Raw genomic sequence first — 21,266 nt, 5'->3', positions numbered from 1 at the left:
CCGTGAGCCATGGCCGCTGGGCCTGCGCGTCCGGAGCCTGTGCTCCGCAACGGGAGAGGCCACAGCGGTGAGAGGCCCGCGTACCGCAAAAAAATAAATAAATAAAAAGAAAGAAATCTGAACTTAGTGCTGGGCTGGGAAGGAAGTTCATCAAGAAAGGACTCTCTAAGGATGCCTTCTCCTGGACCACACGTCGCCCTCTCCCATTTCTGATGCACCTCCAGAGACCACGAGGATGAGCAGTTTCCTCTATGAATCCAGATCTTCTGCAACCATAAAAAGCCTTTTCTCCCCAACCCAAGTGTTGGAAACAACTTCCCTTTTAAGTAATACATATCCTCAGTCTATAAAATTGACAATGCCTTTAAATACTAAAGTTCCTTCTTCAAAGCCAATATTCCTGTCATCTCTGAAGATCCTGCAGCTCTTTTTTTTGGGGGGGGGGAATCCCTCATGGAAAATGAGACTATAATTGAAATGAGCAAGTGGCATGTAGGACTGAATATGGAAATCAGTGAGGTTTTTTCAACATGTGAAATTATTGATTGGTTTTAGAATTTTGATGCCATACAAAGAATGCTCTTCACTGTGGGTTCAGAATTGGTTAGAAGGAGTCTCAGAGTCTTCGGTTTCCCTGTATGTCAACATCATGGGCACCACGGAAAGGTACCATCGACCCTCAATGGTTTATTAACAGCAGCTCTGGACTTCTGTTCTGTTTTGACTCTGAAGTCTGTGGTCTGGAGCAAACCTTTGAATCTGGGAAGCTTGCTCGTTTGACCCAGTACAAAACAGGGTTTATTTAATACAGACCATCCTGTGGTGGCTTTACTCACTGGGTTCCCTTAAGATTCTTGCCCCTAAAATGAGTCCAAGAAACAAAGTGCTGGAGTCTAACCAGAGGTAGGTTAAAGTCTTAATTAATGTCTCCTCTTGGAAGTCTAACAGCATCACCCAGGACGGCCACAAATTGTGTAAGCCGTTCATCTTATATTTTGATTGAGGTCTGAATCATCAGGTTCATATATATCAATTACACATACTAATTTAACAAAATAATTTTGTTGCTCTAATTTACTGTATTTTTATATTTCTCTTGTTTGGGCCTCTTTTGAACCTCTCACACAAAAGTAACTGATTTCTAGCAAAATGAAATTTACTTTCACTTGAACCCCCAACAGTGCAATCAACTAGGAGATCCGCAACTTATATGGGGTGAGAGCACAGCGTATTTCAGCTAGTAACGCTTGAACATGCACCCGTTTCTCTTAAAACAGGCCAAGTAGAACCCAGTCTTACAAAAATATACCTACAGTATCTGCACCGAATTTGCCATGGTAACCCTTCTTTCCTGCTATTTGAGTTAAATCCTCTAACAGGACTATATCAAACTCCAACCCTTTTGTACCAAACATGAATCAGCATCTTTGTTCCAGAGGAGCCAATGATGCCACCCCGTCTGCGTGAAGAAGCCTTCAGAGCGGTTTCTGCCTTGGCAGGTTGACCAGCGGTCTTTGCATGAAATCACCATTCATGAAATAGTCATATTCCAATGCTCACTATTAAATGCTTTCGTGTTTTATTGAAGTTAGGTTGATTCGCAATATTATATTAGCTTCAGGTGTACAATATAGTGAGTCAATATTTTTACAGATGACACTCAAAGTAGGTTCAAGTAAGTACAACTTTCAAATCCACAGCGACAGAGCAGTAAGGAAAACTCAGCTATGATGAATTCTTAAACCTATCCAGTCACCTACCAGAGCAGCACCACATGGGGTGTTTGGAAAGGTGAGAATGTGTATTGACCCCGCATTAGCCTCCCACTATCATATTCTGGTGTAAGAGTCAGACACGCCTCTTTTCCTCCATAGCTGCTCCTTGGGAAATACTAAACACTAACTGTACTCTTTGCCCATCATTTTCCAATTTAATACCTTGGAAAAAATGTTCAAGTCCTTCATCACTAAGAAGTGTACAAGAACCCCAATATCATTTTATTTTGGTTCTTGAGCGTAGACCGCAATATTCTCTAAACTGAAGAATCTCTAAAGGTCACTGTAATTGACAGTGTTATGTAGAGCTGACATCAGTTTCAGGGAAAGGAGCCGCAGTTTTTAAAATGCAGTGAAAAGCCCACATTAAAACAATTTTGACTTAGCCTTCATGAAAAAAGAAAAGAATTTCTCTACCGTATCATGGTAGCAGCTCCTCCTGCCTTGCTTGGCTGTAGTTTCTTTTTCTTCTTTTTTTTTTTTAAATTCCAACCACCCACTCATTTTATTTTTTAATTTTTAAAAATTTATTGAAGTCTAGTTGATTTACAATGCTGTGTTAATTCCTGCTGTACAGCAAAGTGACTCAGTTATACATATATGTATTTTTTTTCATATTCTTTTCCATCGTGGTTTGTCACAGGATATTGAGTGTAGTTCCCTGCGCTATACAGTAGGACTTTGTTGTTTATCCATCCTACATATACTAGTTTGCCTCTGCTAATCCCAAATCCCCATTCTGTAGTTTCTTATAAGTGACCAGAGGCAGGGGAAGGGCCCTAAATCACCAGGGGTACAGGGCTGGGCAGCAGCTGATGCTGATGGCAGAAAGAATAAGGAGATGGTCACAACGGCATGGAAGTAACACCACATTTGTCTGATGAAGCAACGATGAGAAATGGAAAAGATATCTTGCCAGCTTACGGTGCACCTTATATGAGTTACCTTGGAACTTATGTCTGTGGATAGACTATTTATTACCAGAGAAGCAAGCTGAAAAGCTAGTGAGGGAAACTGCACTTTCTTCCCGCCCCACAAAGGCAATCAGGGAAAAATTGGGGCAAGGAATTTTCCTTCTCAGTGATTCCTGGTCCTCACATGTAAAACAGGTAACAACGACAACAAAACTACCTGCGAGACTCACTCAGCGTTGTAAGATGTAAAGTTTGTGCAAGAAAAAACCCTGAGGCCCCACAAAACTGGCGTGACGGTGACAACTGCCATGTATACACTATGCTTCACAGCACAGGTCCCACCCCCCAGGGCCACGGACTGGTACCGGTCTGTGGCCTGTTAGGAACCGGGCTGCACAGCACGAGGTGAGTGGCGGCGAGTGAGAGAAGCTCCATCTGTATTTACAGCCACTCGCCGTCGCTCGCGTTACCGCCTGAGCTCCGCCTCCTGTCAGCATTATGGTGAGTCGTATAATTATTTTATTACATATCACAATGTAATAATAATAGAAATCAAGTGCACAATAAATGTAATGCGCTTGAATCATCCCGAAAGCACCCCCCGCCCCCGCCCTGGTCCGTGGAAAAACTGTCTTCCACGAAACCGGTCCCTGGTGCCAAAAAGGTTGGGGACCGCTGCTTTACATGGTATAAAAACCACGTTATCAAGATGGTCTGATTGTGACCTCATTAACAGCCTATGAGCTGGGGAGGAGGCATGTCCCCAAGCTGCAGATGAAATGAGCTTAGGAGGGGCAGAGCCTGGCAAAGGCTCACAGCTTGAGAGCTTTGGGGCAGGACCGAGCTCCTGCCATGACACCAACTTACTCGGAGCTACAACAATCAGATAACCTCTGCTTTGTTATACTTCTAACCCTACCCCTTTCGCTGTGAGTTTCTGGCATCGAGGGCTCTGTGCTTCCTTGGGCCCAGCGCACGAGGTCTCCGTTCCGAGCCAGGGTGATGGGTGGCCCCAGGGAAGGGGCACCCGGCATCGGCATCTCCAGAAGCACGCAAAGATGCAGGGCCCAGCAGGACCACTTCTGGTTTGGCCCAAGATGGGTTACTTCCTACGCTTGGCAATAGAATTAAGAAAGGCCACTGCAGACGGGTCCAAGGCAAAGTCAACGTGAGACTTAGCCATAGTTGCTCCTGCTGAAACCCGCTGCCAGATGGTGCTGTGCTATTCAGGTAATTAGACACCCCCAAAAATGAAAATGTGAATATCTTCTGAACAAAAGGGAATCAAATATTAAGCGTAACTACAAAAAAAAAAACCCCCAAAACCAGAAACAAAAACCTAACAAGGTCATGGTGAGACTTTCTTCTATGACTACAACCTACGTACTAATTCACTGAGAAAGGGGGGATGCGGGCGGAATACACACACACACAGAAGCCCAGCACGGACCTCTTAGTTGTCTGGGTGCCAACGTCAGTTCTGGGAAGGCTGTAAATGCCCTGCTGTGACCACGCAGCACACAGTCACGGCAACACCCCAACTACACCTCTGACCCAACAGGGCACTCGCCTAAGCTGCCCAGACCCGCTTTCACACGCATGGGACACCACAGAGGTTAGAATAAAACATGGTTCTCACTTTTGAAGGCGGCTGAATTTTAATCTCCTGGGAATCAGATGCCGAGTCTGACTTGGTGCCTCCGGAATTCGGTTTCTCCTTTTTTCTCTTCTGTTTCTTCTTTTTCTTTTTGGCACCCAAATCACCTCCAGGACTTCTGTTAGGAAATTCACAGGGTTTGTAAAAACAACAACAGGTCGTTATAATCTGGATTGCATGAAATTAACCATTTAGGAAAAACACATGTTACACACAGGAGGGAAAAACTATGTTAGGGTGTGCAATATTCTGATTGATAAAAAATATATATATTTTCAGATGACCAAAATATATATTTTTCATCTATATTTGGTCTTGATCCATGGTTCCTGGGTCACAGCTTCCAAAACCCTTGGAGTTTCCTAAAAGATTAGAACTTAAAGGTGTCCCTTATGTCATGTTAAGGAGGTCACTTCTGGAAGCACCTAAGGATGGGGGCAGGTCGCCAGGGGAGCCAACCCTGTGATCAGAGGGTTGAAATTTTCAATCCCACCACCCTGACCTCTGCGAGGGGAGAGGGGCTGCAGGTTGACTCAGTCTCCAGTGGCCGATGAGGTAATCAATCATATGCCCATGTAAGGAAGTCGCCATAAAAACCCAAAAGGATGCGGGTTCAGAGAGCTTCCAGGTTGGTGATTTCTCTCCACGTGGAGATTTGGGGACAGTGGCGCCTGGAGAGGACATGGAAGCTCTGCGCCCCTTCCCCATACCTTGGCCTGTGCATCTCTTCCATCTGGCTGTTCCTGAGTTACATCCTTTTATAATAAACAGGTGATCTGTTTATTAGAAAGTAAATGTTTCTCTGAGTTCTGTGAGCTGCTCTAGCAAACTGACTGAACCTAAGGAGGGGGGTCTTAGGAACCTCCAGTCTGTAGCCTGGTCAGAAGCACATGTGACAACCTGGGTTTACACCTTGGAGGGGTCGGGGGGATAGTCTCGTGGGACTGAGCCCCTAACCTGTGGGATCTGATGCTGTCTCTGCGTAGATGGTGTCAGAACTGAGATGAATTTCAGGACACCCAGCTGGCGTCTGAGAATTGCTTGGGGCTATGTGGGAACCCTCCACCCCTACCTCCCCACTGGAACTGGGTCCAGGAACCCAGAAGAATATTAGTCTACGCTCAGTCATCCTGCAGGGTGCTTAGATGTCATTTAAGCAGGAAAACTGTAGCAATAAACTCTATTTTATCACCAAAGTCAAACAGCTTTCACAGGTATCACTGCTTCACTAATTTACTTTTTAATCAGCCTTTTCAGGGAGAGAAACATGTCGTAAAATATTCCATTATAAACATCTCTTGGGCACAACAAACCACTAATCTTGACACAAGGGAACCAAAGAAAGGGCATCTCTGCAGGGGGTGGCATTTTTCCTGATAAAGATTTTTATTAGAAGGATTAACAATAAAAAAACTCCACAAGAAAAAAAATTCACTGGTAAAACATTTCTGTTTGGAACCCTTGTCATCTTAGAGCTGTAATCTTCTGAAAGAGAAAAAGAGACACAAGGAGATTTAAAATTTCCCTTTCTTTGGGCCTACTCTCCCACAGTATTCCCAGAAGGTAAATTCAAATTTTGAGTCAGAGATTATTATTGCATTATCCCCTGATGCAAGGAAAAGTGATGGAAATAAGCAATTCTGTCCTATTGTTCTTAGTTAGCTCTATCTGTTCCTATTTTCTTTCTTGAATTTTTACCTAATTATCAAATACATATTCATTATATAAGACACAAATGTCATTAATTAACAGCCTTATAACAGGGTCCCTCAAAGGCAGCCAATAGTTCTTCTGGTATAAATTCTTCTAAAATAGTCTTTCTTCTCTCAGCATGCCTTCGTTTTTACTACGAGTAAGTTTTCAACAAAAATGGAATCTTAAACACACTATTTTGAAACTTGGCTTTTTTTCTCTTTCCACTTAACAAATGTGTCTTGGATTTCTTTCTTTCCATGTCAGGATATATTGAGCTACCTCATTTCTTTTTAGCAACTGGGTAGCATTCCACTGTGTTAGTATATCATATTTTATGTAACCATTCCTATATAAAATATGCTGCTGCAAAAAAATATTCTGGTACTTACACCTTTGTGCATTCATGCTAGTATGTCCAAAGGTGGAAATGTGCGGTCAAAGGGCATATGCACATGTTTAGTTTTAGTGGATAGTTAAGCCTGCTTTACTAAATACAATTCCAGTTTCCACTAAACCAACAGTAAATCAGTTTCTGGTTCTGAATACAAGGAGCTTGGAAGTCACCACTCCATCTCAGTAGACTGAAAAATTAACAGTTCTTCTGAGATCCCTAAGGGAGGGAGGCAAGGACACAGGACAAACTGCTGCCCCCAAGATTGGAGAGACAGTTTCTGGGAGCAGAGACTCAAGCGTGGAAACCTCCATGGGAGCCAGCACTCAGGCAGGAACCCCTAGACCGCAATTCACAAAGCCCTGGAGGTTACATGTGGACAAGACCGAGAGTTACGAGCCCAGTCACAGGGGTCTCCCACGCTTTTGTGAGTTTCACCCCCAGGAGCGCAGTCACGTTCCCACAGTAGAGAGCGGAGAAGAATCCCCTCGTGCTTCTGGTAGAGGGAGGGGAAGAGGAATCATTTCTGAAATAGGCCACACGTTCTGTGCTTCTTAACCAGGCCTGTCCTCAGCAGAAAGTAGTCAGCCAGAGCCTAAGCAGCTGGGCTACGGTCAGGGCTTAACTAATCTGGGGAAAAGAAATGCCTGGCTCCAGCCCCGTTAGCCGTCCTGCTCACATGCGTGAGCTCACGGTCCAGAGGCGCAGGCCACTGAAAGACTGAGCCTGATCACAGGACCCTGCAACGCCTCCCGCCCCACACGCCTCACCACCGCACGGCCAAAGGCATACTTACAGCAGCTCCTTTCGCCCAGGACATCATGTCCGGCTATCAAGAAAAAACTACAAGGCATTCCAAAAGGCCAAAAACGCGGCTGGAAAAGATACAGCAAGCATCAGAGCCAGACGTGGCAGGGAGGGTGGAATGATCGGGCCTGGGATTCGAAACAACTATGATTGATATGCTAAGGGCTCAAATGGACAAAGTAGACAGCACGTGAGAACAGACGGGCGATGTTAGCAGAGACGGAAATCCTAAGAAAGACCGAGAAGAATCCAAAACGCTGCGACAGAAATGAAGAATGTCTTTGATGGGCTTATTGGTAGACTGGACGAGGCCGAGGAAAGAATCTCTGAGCTTGAGGATATAGCAGTGGAAACCTCAGAGACCCCCTAAACCTGAAAAGCGAAGAGAACAAAGATGGAAAAAACAGAACAGAACATCTGAGGACTGTGGGAAAACTACAGAGAGTATAACATATGTGTAATGGGAGAACGAGAGGGAGAAGAGAGAAAGAATCAGGAGAAATACTTGAAACAGTAATGACTGAGGATTTCCCCAAGTCAACAGCAGGTGTTAACCCACAGGCCCAAGAAGCTCAGAGAACACCAAACAGGATAAATGCCCCCAAAACGGCATCTTGGCAAATCATTTTCAAACTACAGAAAATCAAAGCCGAAAGGAGCCAGAGAGGAAAAATTACCTTACCTGTAGAAGAACAAAGGACCGAACAGTAAATGAGAACAGCAATTTCCCTACATCTTTGCCAGCACTGAAATATAACCATTCTTTTTCATACCTGACAATCTGAAAGGTAGAAAAAAATTTCACTGTAGATTTAACGCTCCTTTAGTTATCCAGGGGTGAGGCTACATATCATTTTTTTAAAATAAATTTATTTATTTTATTTATTTATTTTTGGCTGCGTTGGGTCTTTGTTGCTGTGTGGGGGCTTTCTCTAGTTGCATGAGCCAGGGCTACTCTTCACTGCGGTGCGAGGGCTTCTCATTGCGGTGGCTTCTCTTGTTGCGGAGCACAGGCTCTAGGCACACGGGCTTCAGTAGTTGTGGCACGTGGGCTCAGTAGTTGTGGCTCACAGGCTCTAGAGCGCAGGCTCAGCAGTTGTGGCGCATGGGCTTCGCTGCTCCGTGGCATGTGGGATCTTCCCAGACCAGGGCTCGAACCCGTGTCCCCTGCACTGGCAGGCGGATTCTAAACCACTACGCCACCAGGGAAGCCCTACATATCTTTTTATATGTTTACAGACCATTTATATTTTTCCACGAATAGCTCATTCATATTCTTTTTCCATTAGCCATCTTAAAAAAAATGATTTGTAGGTGTCCTTTATAAAAGCATGGATAGAACTTGTCATTTATTAAGAATTTTTACTTTGGGCACTTTAATCTCATTTAATCCTCACAACAGGCCTATGAGAGATACTACCCTCTGCTTATATTCCATTGCCTAGTTTGTTGTCTATTGTTCAGACTATAAATACTTTACACAGTTTAGTTTTTAGCATTCCACTTAATTTATGGTATTTTTTCCTGTACAGACACTTAAACATTTTATGGGGTCTGATATTTAAAATTTTTCCTTTGTGGCTTTTTGGCTTTTAAATCTTGCTTAGAAAGTCTTCCCAATTCCAAAATTACATAAGTATCCTCCTATAACTTTTTGTCTTTTAGCTTTATGACTTTTGGGGAAAAATATTTAGCTTTCTAATTCATTTGGAATAAAAGGTGTAGAATGTGAAGTCCTGTATTCATACTTTTCAAAAATACGTTTCAAATACGAGAAAGCCCCATTATAACATAGCTTGTTATTACAGGGGTCACACTGTAGCGCCCAAAGACTAACAAGCAGATATAACAAGAGAGGCGGAAGTGCCTACTCATTGGATACAACTGCACGGTAAGGTCTTCTTGTTGCCAGATCTTCTGTTGCACCTGCTCCAGGTGCAAGCGGTTTCGAAACAGGTCTGCCAATTCTTCGATGCTTCTCCCATCGAGGGGGGGGGGTCTCCTTCCCTCCTCTTGAGTCTGGGCAGGCTCGTCACTTGCTCGTAATGCAGTGTAAGTGACACTACATGACTTCTGAGACTAGGTCACAAAAGACCACGCAGTTTCCACATGGCTCCCTCGGGATGCTCAAGTCTGGGGGCAGCCAGGAGCCCCCTAAGAGGTCTGACTGCCCTGAGACCACCCACTGCAGCCACGGGAGGGAGCCCTCATGAATGCCCAGCGAGGTCAAGTCTGCAGAAGACTCCAGCCCAAGGCAACATCTGTCTCTAAGTGCACAAGAGACCCTCGATGAGGAATTGCCTTTCCCGACCTCCTCGCTCACCAGATCTGCAAGCCTGATAAAGCAACGTTGTTTTGTGTCACCAGGCCTGTAACAATGTTGCATGCAGCAATAAAAACTCAGCCAGATACGTGGGGTGTGAAAGTGGAGGGCCACTGTAACAAAAACCCAAAACACACGGCCCTGGCTTTCAGACCAGGTGGAAAGACCCTGCGGAGACTGTAAGTAGAAGCCTGACGGTCTCAAGGAGGCTGGTGGTGAGGGCTGGGGAAATAAAGGAAATGATACGGGAAGATCGATGAAAGGGGACCCTCGTTACGTAGTAGAGGAATGTTTATAAGACTGTTGCCAGAGATAACGTGGGAAATAGAAAATGGACCTAATGAGCATGAAAATCTAAAACGATTTCTGGGCAGAAGGTTGAAATCGTGCTGGCTTCTCCCAGCTGTCTATAAGAAAATGAGAGTAGAGAGAGATTAACTCAAGAATGAGCTTCTCAGCAGTCGAGAGGAAGTTAGAGAAAACATGAACCCCGGCAGGACTTGCGAGACTCAAAATTAAACTGTCCCTCATCCCCAGCATCTCCAGAAGGCAAAGGCTGCACATACTAAGAAATGGTCTCAGGACACAAAGTCAAACCTGGAATGGAGCCGTGGTTAGGACCTCAGAAAACCCAAGGTGGTGTTCCATAGACCATTTCAAACAGAAAAAACGCCCTCTCAGTTTCTGAAGGATGTGCCTCTTCTATTCTGTCTCTAAACAGTACAGCTTCTAAATCTTCCAGACATTCAACCTCACATAAAGACCAAGGTAGAGAAAAGCTTGTCTTGAAGAAGAGATTGGTGGGTGTGGCTTTTGTTCCGTACAGTGGATTATACCAGGGGTCCCCAACCCCCGGGCCGCAGACTGGTACCCGTCTGCAGCCTGTTGGGAACCGGGCCACACGGCAGGAGGCGAGCGGGGGGCGAGTGAGCGAAGCTTCACCTGCCGCGCCCCATCGCGCGCGTTATCGCCTGACCCATCCCCCCACCCCTCCCCGTCCGTGGAAAAACTGTCTTCCATGAAACTGGTCCATGGTGCCGAAAAGGCTGGGGACTGCTGGATTATACATTGAAACAGGAAGTCCAGTACGTTTTTTAAAGAATGACACCAGCTTGAAAGAGACAGAGCAGGACAGAATGCAAAGAGGCCTTTGGACCCTCAGCCTTTCACAGGCAGGAAGCAGACAGAGAAGGTCACTCACTCAGATGCAAAGTCATCTTTTCTTTCGGGAGGAGGATTTAAAGGGCAGAACCCGGAGCCCAAGGGACAGAGGCCAGAGCCACGGAGAGCAGCTCCTGAAGATCAGGGCTGAACTCAAACCAGGGGACTGGCGACAGGCTCCTGGCTGGATTTCAGAACTGCTGTGGGCCACTGGCTGTGCTGCGCTGCTCCCCCCTTTTTGAGTGGAACCACCACCGTGGCTCCCCTATATCTGTCTGCCCTTCCACAAGGGGCGTGTGGGGAGCAGACAACACACCTGCTCAGTTCACAGGTACTGAGATGGGCTCTGAGGGCCTCATCCACCTAGACTTGGTTTAGATGATGAGATCCTGCACTTCAAGCCCGAGCCTCCTGTGTAAAAGCCAAAACGCGATATGATTGGTGGGAGAGCCTCAGCGGGGGCAAATGTATTCTACTTGGGGCAGAGTGTGCATACTGCTAATGGCCAGAAGAGGGACTGTGGCTGTTTTCAACACGTCCTCAAATGTTTTAGAGACTCCTCCCGACGAGCGATGGACTCTAGCTCCCCTCCCCTTGAATGTGGATGGGCTTGTGACTCACAGCCAATCGCTCACAACAAACGTGTCAGTATGTGACTTCCCGGTCTAGCTGAGACGCTCCCACCCACGTCGAGAGATGCGCGCGCTGGCGAGGCCGCGTGGGTGGGCTCTAGTCAACAGCCCGCACGGACGGACGGTCACGTGAGTAAGTGCCCCTGGGCGTCCGCTGCAGGGGAGCCGTCGGCTGACTGCGGCCCCAGCTGAAGTCAGGCTGTGACCCCATGGGATCCCCAGCCAGAACTCCCTCCAGCCCCGCCCCTTCCGAATTCCTAACCCACAGAATCTGTGAGCCTAATAAAATGGTTGCTGGCTTCTCAAACAGCAAGTTACTGGAACGTAAAGATACAGCAATGAACAAAGCAACGTCCTGTCCCATGGAGCATATGTTCTTAAGGCAACAGACAACACACAGATGGGAGGCTTGTGGGAAATTAACCGAGGCAGAGCCTGCACAGTGTGCAGCTTAGCGTCTGGCACGGAGTAAGCCATTCAATGACTGATAGGTACTGTTATTATTACACATTCAGGCATGTTGTTTCCTCTGCCAGGACACCCTTCTCTCCTTCATTTCCTGGCAGATTGCTTTTCGTTCAAGATTTAGGCCAAGACGACAGACACATGAAAGGATGCTCAACATCGCTAATGATTAGAGAAATGCAAATCAAAGCTACAATGAGGTGTCACCTCACACCGGACAGAATGGCCATCATCACAAAACCTACAAACACTAAATGCTGGAGAGGGTGTGGAGAAAAGGGAACCCTCCTACACTGTTGGTGGGAATGTAAGTTGGTGCAGCCACTGTAGAAAACAGTACGGAGGTTGCTCAGAAAAATAAAAATAGAGTTGCCATATGATCCAGCAATCAATCCCACTCTTGGGCGTATATCCAGATAAAACGATAATTCAAAAAAGACACACGCACCCCTACGTTCACAGCAGCACTATTCACAATCGCCGATATGTGGAAACAACCTAAATGTCCATCGACAGATGAATAAAGAAGATGTGGTATTCCATATATACAATGGAGTACTACTCAGCCATAAAAAAGAATTAAATAAAGCCATTTGCAGCAACATGGATGGACCTAGAGATTATCATACTAAGTGCAGTAAGTCAGAAAGAGAAAAACAAATACCATATGATATCACTTATATGTGTAATCTCAAATATGACACAAATGAACCTACCTATGAAACAGAAACAGAATCACGGACATAGAGAACAGACACGTGGTTGCCAAGGGGGAGGGGGTCGGGGGAGGGCTGGAGTGGGAGGTTGGGATTAGCAGATGTGAGCTTTTATATGGAGAATGGATAAACAACAAGGTCCTACTGTATAGCACAGGAAACTACATCCAATCTCCTGGGATAAACCATAACGGAAAAGAAAAAAAAAATGGATGTATATGTATATATGTATGACTGAATCACTTTGCTGTATAGCAGAAATTCACACAATATTGTAAATCAACTAGACTTCAAAAAGAAAAGATTTAGGCCAAGAATCACCTCTTCCGAGACCCCTTCTTGCTGCTCTCTAGCCTGAGGTAGGTGCTGCTAGCTCAATGAGCCTCCTGCCTTCTAAGTACCCTCCCATCTAGCACACACTCAAAACCCGGGGCTCTCACCGCTTTCCCCACCAGAGTGTAAGCTGCCTAAGAACAGAAGGTCTCCCATTTCTTTAAAAAATGTGTGAACTAATAGAGAAAATATACGTCGGTCTTTGACCGCAGTCCCTGGCGCAGAGCTCCTAAAACCCTGGGGATTTCCTGGGAGCGAGCAGTGTCTTTTGCTCCAAGGAGGTGCCTCTGCGTGGGCTCCTGGATGGTCCCAACGAAGACCAAGCCATGATCAGAAGCTTGACATTTTCAGCTCCGTCCCCAGTTCTCCAGAGAGGGGAGGGGGCTGGAAATGGAGTTAATGATCCATCATAAGCCTTCACAGAAGTCCCCGGAAGTGCAGGGTTCAGAGAGCTTCCAGGTTGGTGAACACGTGGAGGTGTCGGGAGGGGGGTGCCCGGACAGGGCAATGGACACCCGTCCCCCGCACACCTCGCCCATCTGGGTGTTCATCTCTGTCCTTTACCACGTTCTTTCACAATCAACTGGTGGACAGTAAAAAGTGTTTTCCTGAGTTCTGTGGATTCAAATTAAGCGAATCCGAGGAGGGGTTCTTAGGAAACTCCAATTTGTAGCTGGTCGGTCAGAAGCACAGGTGACAACCTGGACTTACGACTGGCATCTGAAGCGGGGAGGGGGCAGTCTGGCGGGACTGAGCCTCAACCTGTGGGATCTGAAGCCGCCTCCAGGCAGACAGTGTCAGAATCGCGTTATGCGGCAGGAGCCCCGCCCGTGCTGGCGCTGCAGGAGTGCTGGGCGTGGGGAGGCCCCGACACCTGCTGTCCGAAGCGCTGCGGGTGACGGCAGTTGAGAGTCGGGAGGACACAGAAGGAGAAGTGGGGTTTTCCTACGCAGGTGGACTCTATCTGTGCTCACCGATACTTCTGAATTCCCCTCCTGTGGACGTTCCAGAGGATGATGCATACACTCCGCATCCGCCCCCCCCAAGTGAGAAAGGTAGGCCCGAGCAGGCTGAGCCAATGGCAGCTGAGGAGATGGAGCAGGTGTTGCTCCCAGGTGAGAGCACGTGAGGGCCGCCACAGCCTCTTTGCCGACCTCCCCTCCCAGCGAGCCCCAGAGCCTTGTCAAGATGACGCATCGGGAGGGGATGGGGCTCCCTCAGCTGAGGCCCGAGGGGCCTCTGAGGGGTAGAGGTCCCACGTGCTGCATGCGGTGCCGGGGGAGACCAAGTTTTGCTGACTTAACGTGACAGAACTGTGGGCTTGGTCTTTCCCACTTAGAGGATCCCAAGGGCCAGCCTCATCGCCCCAGATCTAGGTCACAGACAGGCTCTTCTTTCTGGCGGTTATTCATGTATTAAAATCAGAAAACTTTCTGAGTTCAAGTAATTCATTCCTCTGTAGAGTCAAAGCATGAAAGCCATGTTCAATAGTGAGAAAGAGTGTTTAAAAGACAAGCGCATGAGCTATAGATGCGTGTTTCCCTGTTCTCCCTAATCCTGGAATAGAAACTAGCGCTCATTTTTGGAGATACGAGAAGACCCCGCCAAGTGGCACCCTCCTGGTCTAAAAACAGTAATGCGTTCCCACCCCCAAATGAGCAGTTTGTTTCCATCAGTAGAATCAAATCTGTACTATGTATTGTGATGTTTATGTTTAAAATCATCTAGTAGTTAAGGACTTCCATAAATATCTGACTAGCAATTGGGCTTAAACAAACATATCACAGCCAGATACCAGAGCTAGAAATATGCCATGGATGGTATGGTTTTGTACGTTCTCTGATTTGGGAGTCTGACTATTTCGGGTTTTCCTCCCTCAGTGTTCCCAGGGTTGGCACCTCATAAAGTGGTGAACTTGCTGTGCTCTGCTTATGTGATTTATGTGCGCATTCGTGTCAGTGTGTGCAGGGTACAGAAGAAAGCTATTCCTATGTGTATCCCTAAGATCGCTAATGTTTTAATGCCCGACACTAGTAGATTTTTATAACAAATGTTTGCTGAATGAATGAAAAATTCTTGGGGTAGCTCCAGTCACACACTGCCAGGAGGTAGAATATCTCTGAAAGCTACAATTCTCCCCACCTGCATGGTAAAGTTGATTGCAGCCTATTATCATGTATTTACTGAGCCACCTACTATGTGCTCAGCGCTGTGTTAGGTGCAGGGGAAGGGTGGAAGGGGTCTAGCCTCAAAGAGACTAGAATTTGGAAATCAGAGCTGACAGGCATACCACTAGTCCCTCACTAGGACAGCTACAACCAAAAAAGATAATAACAAGTGTTGGCGAGGATGTGGAGAAACTGGAACCCTCACACACTGCTGGTGGGAATGGAAAATGGTGCAGGCGCTTTGGAAAACAGCCTGGCAGTTCCTCAAAATGCTAAACAAAGATTTACCACATGACTCAGCAATTCCACTCCTAGGTCTATGGCTAAGAGAAATGAAAATATTTGTGCACACAGTCACTTGTATACAAATGTTCATAGCAACATTCTTCATAACTGCCAAAAAGTATAAACCATGCAAATATCCATCAACTGATAAATGAATAAAGAAAATGTGGTATATCCATATAAATAAATATTATTCAGCAATAAAAAATTGCAAATGAAAAAAGTACTGATACATGCAACAACATGGATGAGCTGTGAAAACATTACACGAAATGAAAGAAGCCAGTCACAAAGGGCCATACACTGTATGACTCCATTTATATGAAATGTTCAGAATAGGCAAATCTAGAGAGAGACAGTAGATTGGTGGTTGGTGTCAGGGGCTCGGAGGATGAGGAGGGACGCGGGGTTTCAGTCTGGGGTGACGAAAATGTTCTAAAATTGATTGGGGTGATAGGTGTACAACTCTGTGAATATGCTGAAAGCCACTGGATTGTACACTTTAAATGGGTGAATCACAGGGTATGTGGACTGTATCTCATCAAAGCTGTTGAAAAACTGGCAGGTGCACTTCCTGCCCCGGGGCGTGATAAGATGCTGCAAAGGGCTCGGGATAATAGAGGAAAATCCCAGCTCAAGAAGATTCTTCTTCGAAATCTGAGAAAGAAAAAGATTCAGACTCTAAGTGCCTGAGGCTGATTACTGAATCCCAGACGTTTAACCATGGAAATCGTGCAGCCCTTTTACAAAGATCTCTTGGCTCTTTAAGAACAGAAGTTCCACCTCCCACCTCCCCAAGAACTCGTACAAAAAATCCATAAGGAAAAGCCTCTCCATTTTGCTACCCCAGGAAGGAAAGACACTTCCGTCTGTGCCTAAAGAGAATCTCTGGCACATTCAAACCCCAAGTGTAAACCAACAAACTCCTTGTCAGCCACGGAAATGTCAAACTAAATTTAATAAGCACATCCAGTAAATCTCTTCAAAGATATATTCAGGGATTCTGCAGACAGGACTTAATGGAATGAGCAAAGTAACACATTTTACAGGAAACTGTAAACGTTTTACAGTTGCCCCAGGAGAAACAAGCGAGAGAGAAACCGCCGGCTGCCCACAAAGATCCGTCCTCCCTTTGTCCGGGAGCTCACAGCGTGTCAGCGAGACCACCCTTCCCCACTGCTGGCAGTCAGGTACGGCCATGTGACTGAGTCCCAGCCAGTGGGATGGGAGTGGAAGTGAGCCTGCCACTTCCTGCTGGCCCAGACAGGCTCCTGGGGGTGCTCCTCCATGCTCTCCCTCCCCTGGGCCGACTGAAGGCAGGTGTAGGATGAGACAGTAGGGGACGGCAGAGCCACGTGACAGGAGAAGGCAGCCTCTGTTGGACAGGATAAAGGGAAGTTCCCTCGCCGTCCACCTGAACACCTGTCTGGGACTGTCCCATCAATACGGAATAAAACGGGGACTTCCCTGGTGGTCCAGTGGTTAAGACTCCACGCTTCCAATGCAGGGGATGTGGGTTCCATCCCTGGTCGGGGAACTAAGATCCCACATGCCACATGGCGTGGCCAAAAAAAAAAAAAAAAAAAAAAAGGAAAGAACTTCCATCGTGTTGAGCAATGACACCATAGGGTCACCATAGGGTCCACCATAGGGTTACAGCAGCTTAGCCTGTCATAACTAATACATTAATTTTAAGAGCTCGATTCACGGTATGCGAACCCCAAAGATAAGAAAAATTTTAGATTTCACAGGATTCCACCAGAGAGATCACTTAGCTCCTCCCCACAAGGACCATTAGTAGTTTGATATTATAATTATTTTACAAAATTTTCCCCCTTGATTTCCACCTTCCTGCATAGAAAATGGTGGGATTATAGGTGATTTTAATCACTGCTGTATTTTCATGCATTTTCTAAGTTGTCTATAAAAACCACAATGCCTCTGCAACTAAAACATTATCAAGATACAACAGAGCTCAAGAACAGATAAATAGATCAAAGAAATGGAGTAGACAGACCAGTTACAACTCATGGCATACAAGAACTTGATATATGGTAATGATTACATCATGAATCAGTAGTGAAAACATAAACTTTTAAATAAATAGTATCAGAAAAACTGACTTTCTATACAGAAAAAATTAAATTAGTTTGCTACTACCCAAGAATTATAAAAACAAATTCCAAATAAGTTAAATACCCAAACGTGGAAAACAAAACCAAAGGCGGTGATTAAGGCAATGATTAAGACCGAAGGCAGTGATTTTTGTTGGTTTTGCTAACATCTATCCATGCCTAGTACAGCGTCTGGCATATATGGTCAAATAAATATTTGTTGAATGAATAAGCGGAAGAATGACAATAACTTCATAATATCAGTGAAGAAAAGAATTCCTTAAATAAGGACCCAAAAGTACAAACCGTAAGATAAAAAGGGGTAACTTGACTACATCAAAGTTAAATATTTTGTGGCAAAGTGATTGTAGACAAAATTTTAAAACTACAGAAGTAGGGGAGGTTTTATAAAGCACATGATAAAATATTAAGTCAGAACATATAAAAAGCTCTTTTCCCATTCACATTTTATCTCCAGCATAGTATAGACAGGCAACATAATATCCTGGTCAGGACTGCAGGCATTAGTTAGAGTCAGACCACCTGGTTTTGAATCCTGGCTCCACTACTTCCTAGCTGTGTGACTTGGAATATTTTACTTAACCTCTCTGTGCTTCAGTTTCCATACCTGCAAAAGGATGAAGCTTTCAATGAATGGTGTTACAAAAATTGTCAGGATAAAATGAGCTAATACATTAGTATCAATAGTTGGCAAAGAGAAATCACTCAGTCAATGCCAGCTATTCTTATGATTATCCTGCTTTACTTTTCTTCATATAACTTATCACTACCTAAAAACTTATTATTTATTTGTCTTCCTCTGACTAGAACATAAGATCCATAAGACAGCCTTTTCCATTGTATTCTTAGCACCTAAAACAGTGTCTGAGGTATAAAATAAATATTTGCTGGGTGAATGAGAAATCAATGTAAAAATCAATAGGAAGACAAAACAATGAGAGAAGAATGGGCTGAGGATATGAATAAATGATTCACAGAAGAGGAAACCCTCACAGCCAATAAACTTATGAAAGGATGCTCAACCTCACCAGCAGCAAGGAAACTGAAAATGAAACCACTTCAGATTCTACTTTTTATCCACTGACTCGCCAAACATTTTCAAGTCTAATAATATCAGAAGAACGTGAGGAAAGGTAATATTTACATACTGCTGGGACAAGCAATATGGAAACAATCTGGCATCCTCACCATAACTATCATCCACATCATCACCGTCACCATCACCATCGCCACTACCATCAACCTCATCACCATCATCGTCACCGTCGCCACCACCATCAACCTCATCACCGTCATCGTCACCGTCGCCACCACCATCAACCTCATCACCGTCATCGTCACCGTCACCACCTGGTTTTGAATCCTGGCTCCACTACTTCCTAGCTGTGTGACTTGGAATATTTTACTTAACCTCTCTGTGCTTCAGTTTCCATACCTGCAAAAGGATGAAGCTTTCAATGAATGGTGTTACAAAAATTGTCAGGATAAAATGAGCTAATACATTAGTATCAATAGTTGGCAAAGAGAAATCACTCAGTCAATGCCAGCTATTCTTATGATTATCCTGCTTTACTTTTCTTCATATAACTTATCACTACCTAAAAACTTATTATTTATTTGTCTTCCTCTGACTAGAACATAAGATCCATAAGACAGCCTTTTCCATTGTATTCTTAGCACCTAAAACAGTGTCTGAGGTATAAAATAAATATTTGCTGGGTGAATGAGAAATCAATGTAAAAATCAATAGGAAGACAAAACAATGAGAGAAGAATGGGCTGAGGATATGAATAAATGATTCACAGAAGAGGAAACCCTCACAGCCAATAAACTTATGAAAGGATGCTCAACCTCACCAGCAGCAAGGAAACTGAAAATGAAACCACTTCAGATTCTACTTTTTATCCACTGACTCGCCAAACATTTTCAAGTCTAATAATATCAGAAGAACGTGAGGAAAGGTAATATTTACATACTGCTGGGACAAGCAATATGGAAACAATCTGGCATCCTCACCATAACTATCATCCACATCATCACCGTCACCATCACCATCGCCACTACCATCAACCTCATCACCATCATCGTCACCGTCGCCACCACCATCAACCTCATCACCGTCATCGTCACCGTCGCCACCACCATCAACCTCATCACCGTCATCGTCACCGTCGCCACCACCATCAACCTCATCACCGTCATCGTCACCGTCGCCACCACCATCAACCTCATCACCGTCATCGTCACCGTCACCACCACCATCAACCTCATCACCACCATCATCACCGTCACCACCACCATCAACCTCATCACCGTCATCGTCACTGTCACCACCATCAACCTCATCACCATCATCATCACCGTCGCCACCACCATCATTGTCACCATCACCACCACCATCAACCTCATCACCGTCATCATCACCATCGCCACCACCATCAACCTCATCACCGTCATTGTCACCGTCACCACCACCATCAGCCTCATCACCATCATCATCACCGTCGCCACCACCATCAACCTCATCACCGTCACTGTCACCACCACCAACATCATCACCGTCATCATCACCGTCGCCAACACCATCAACCTCATCACCATCATCGTCACCATCGCCACCATCAATCTCATCACCGTCATCATCACCGTCACCACCACCATCAACCTCATCACCGTCATCGTCACCATCGCCACCATCAACATCATCACCGTCATCATCACCGTCGCCACCACCAACATCATCGCCATCTTCACTCTCACCGTCATTACCACCATCATCACCGTCATTATCACCATCATCACCACCACCACCATCATCACTGTCACTGTCATCATCGTCACGGTCGTTGTCAGAGCAGCTAACACTTTAGTGCACTCACCGTGTAAGCACCTTATATATATCAACCTTGTAAATTGGCACAACAACCTTGTGAGGTTAAGTCCTACAATTATAGTTCATCCCATTTTATAGAAGAGGAAACTGCAAGACATAGAGGTTAAGTAACTTGCTGAAAATCACAGCTAAATAATGGCAGAGCCAAGGACTCAAAGCAGCCAATCAGGCTCCAGGATTCAGGTAATTACTACAATATATCGTCTCTTGTTTATGCGTTTCCACTGGATGAATATCTGTTTAGATATTTATTGGCAATCTTGAGGTCTTCTGTGGGGAATGACCTCTTCTTTTGTGAACACTTTTTATTAGCTCAGTTGTCTTTTACTGAATGGTAACAGATCTTTAGTGTGTGTGTGTGTGTGTGTGTGTGTGTGTGTGTGTGTGTGTGTGTGTGTGTGTGCTGTTTGGGATACCAAATCACTTTATTTAGAGGGAAATGCACTACCCAGGAGAGGAAATACATGAGGCGGTTTTGGCACAGTTTATGAAAAAGGTAACCCAAAGGAGCATCACAGTGCCAGGTGATGGAAGAGAACTCACAGCCACAGCTGCGGGGCAGGTGGGCTAAGGCAGACTCACACTCTCCTGGGCACTGGCCACAGGCTGTTCTCATGCTGGATTGGGGCACCCATCTGATTCAAGCTGATCACCCGGCCACCCAACTCAAGAACGGATTTTATCTGTAGTTCAGGTTCTTTTTTAGTTTAGTTTTTTTTTTTTTTTTTTTTTTTGCGGTACGCGGGCCTCTCACTGCTGTGGCCTCTCCCTTTGCAGGGCACAGGCTCTGGATGCGCAGGCTCAGCGGCCATGGCTCACGAGCCCAGCCACTCCACGGCATGTGGGATCCTCCCAGACCGGGGCACGAACCCGTGTCCCCTGCATCGGCAGGTGGACTCTCAACCACTGCGTCACC

At 45.5% G+C, this 21,266-nt stretch overlaps 1 protein-coding gene across 3 annotated transcripts in view; it reads right to left on the bottom strand.

Annotated features, from left to right (window-relative positions):
• Positions 1-21,266, bottom strand: part of NMT2 (N-myristoyltransferase 2) — a 60,450-nt gene that overhangs the window by 25,389 nt on the left and 13,795 nt on the right. For all 3 annotated transcript variants that reach the window (XR_003681606.2, XM_024116368.3, XM_024116370.3), the window contains exon 2: positions 4,329-4,464. Coding sequence is in view for 2 of the 3 variants with exons in the window: in XM_024116368.3 (XP_023972136.1) it covers positions 4,329-4,464 (136 nt within the window). In the remaining variant the exon portion in view is untranslated. The remainder of the gene's footprint in view (positions 1-4,328; positions 4,465-21,266) is intronic.

Source organism: Physeter macrocephalus, chromosome 11 (genome assembly GCF_002837175.3).
Source record: "Physeter macrocephalus isolate SW-GA chromosome 11, ASM283717v5, whole genome shotgun sequence".
Classification (NCBI taxonomy): Eukaryota; Metazoa; Chordata; class Mammalia; order Artiodactyla; family Physeteridae; genus Physeter; species Physeter macrocephalus.
This window is presented reverse-complemented; position numbering and strand designations above follow the sequence as displayed.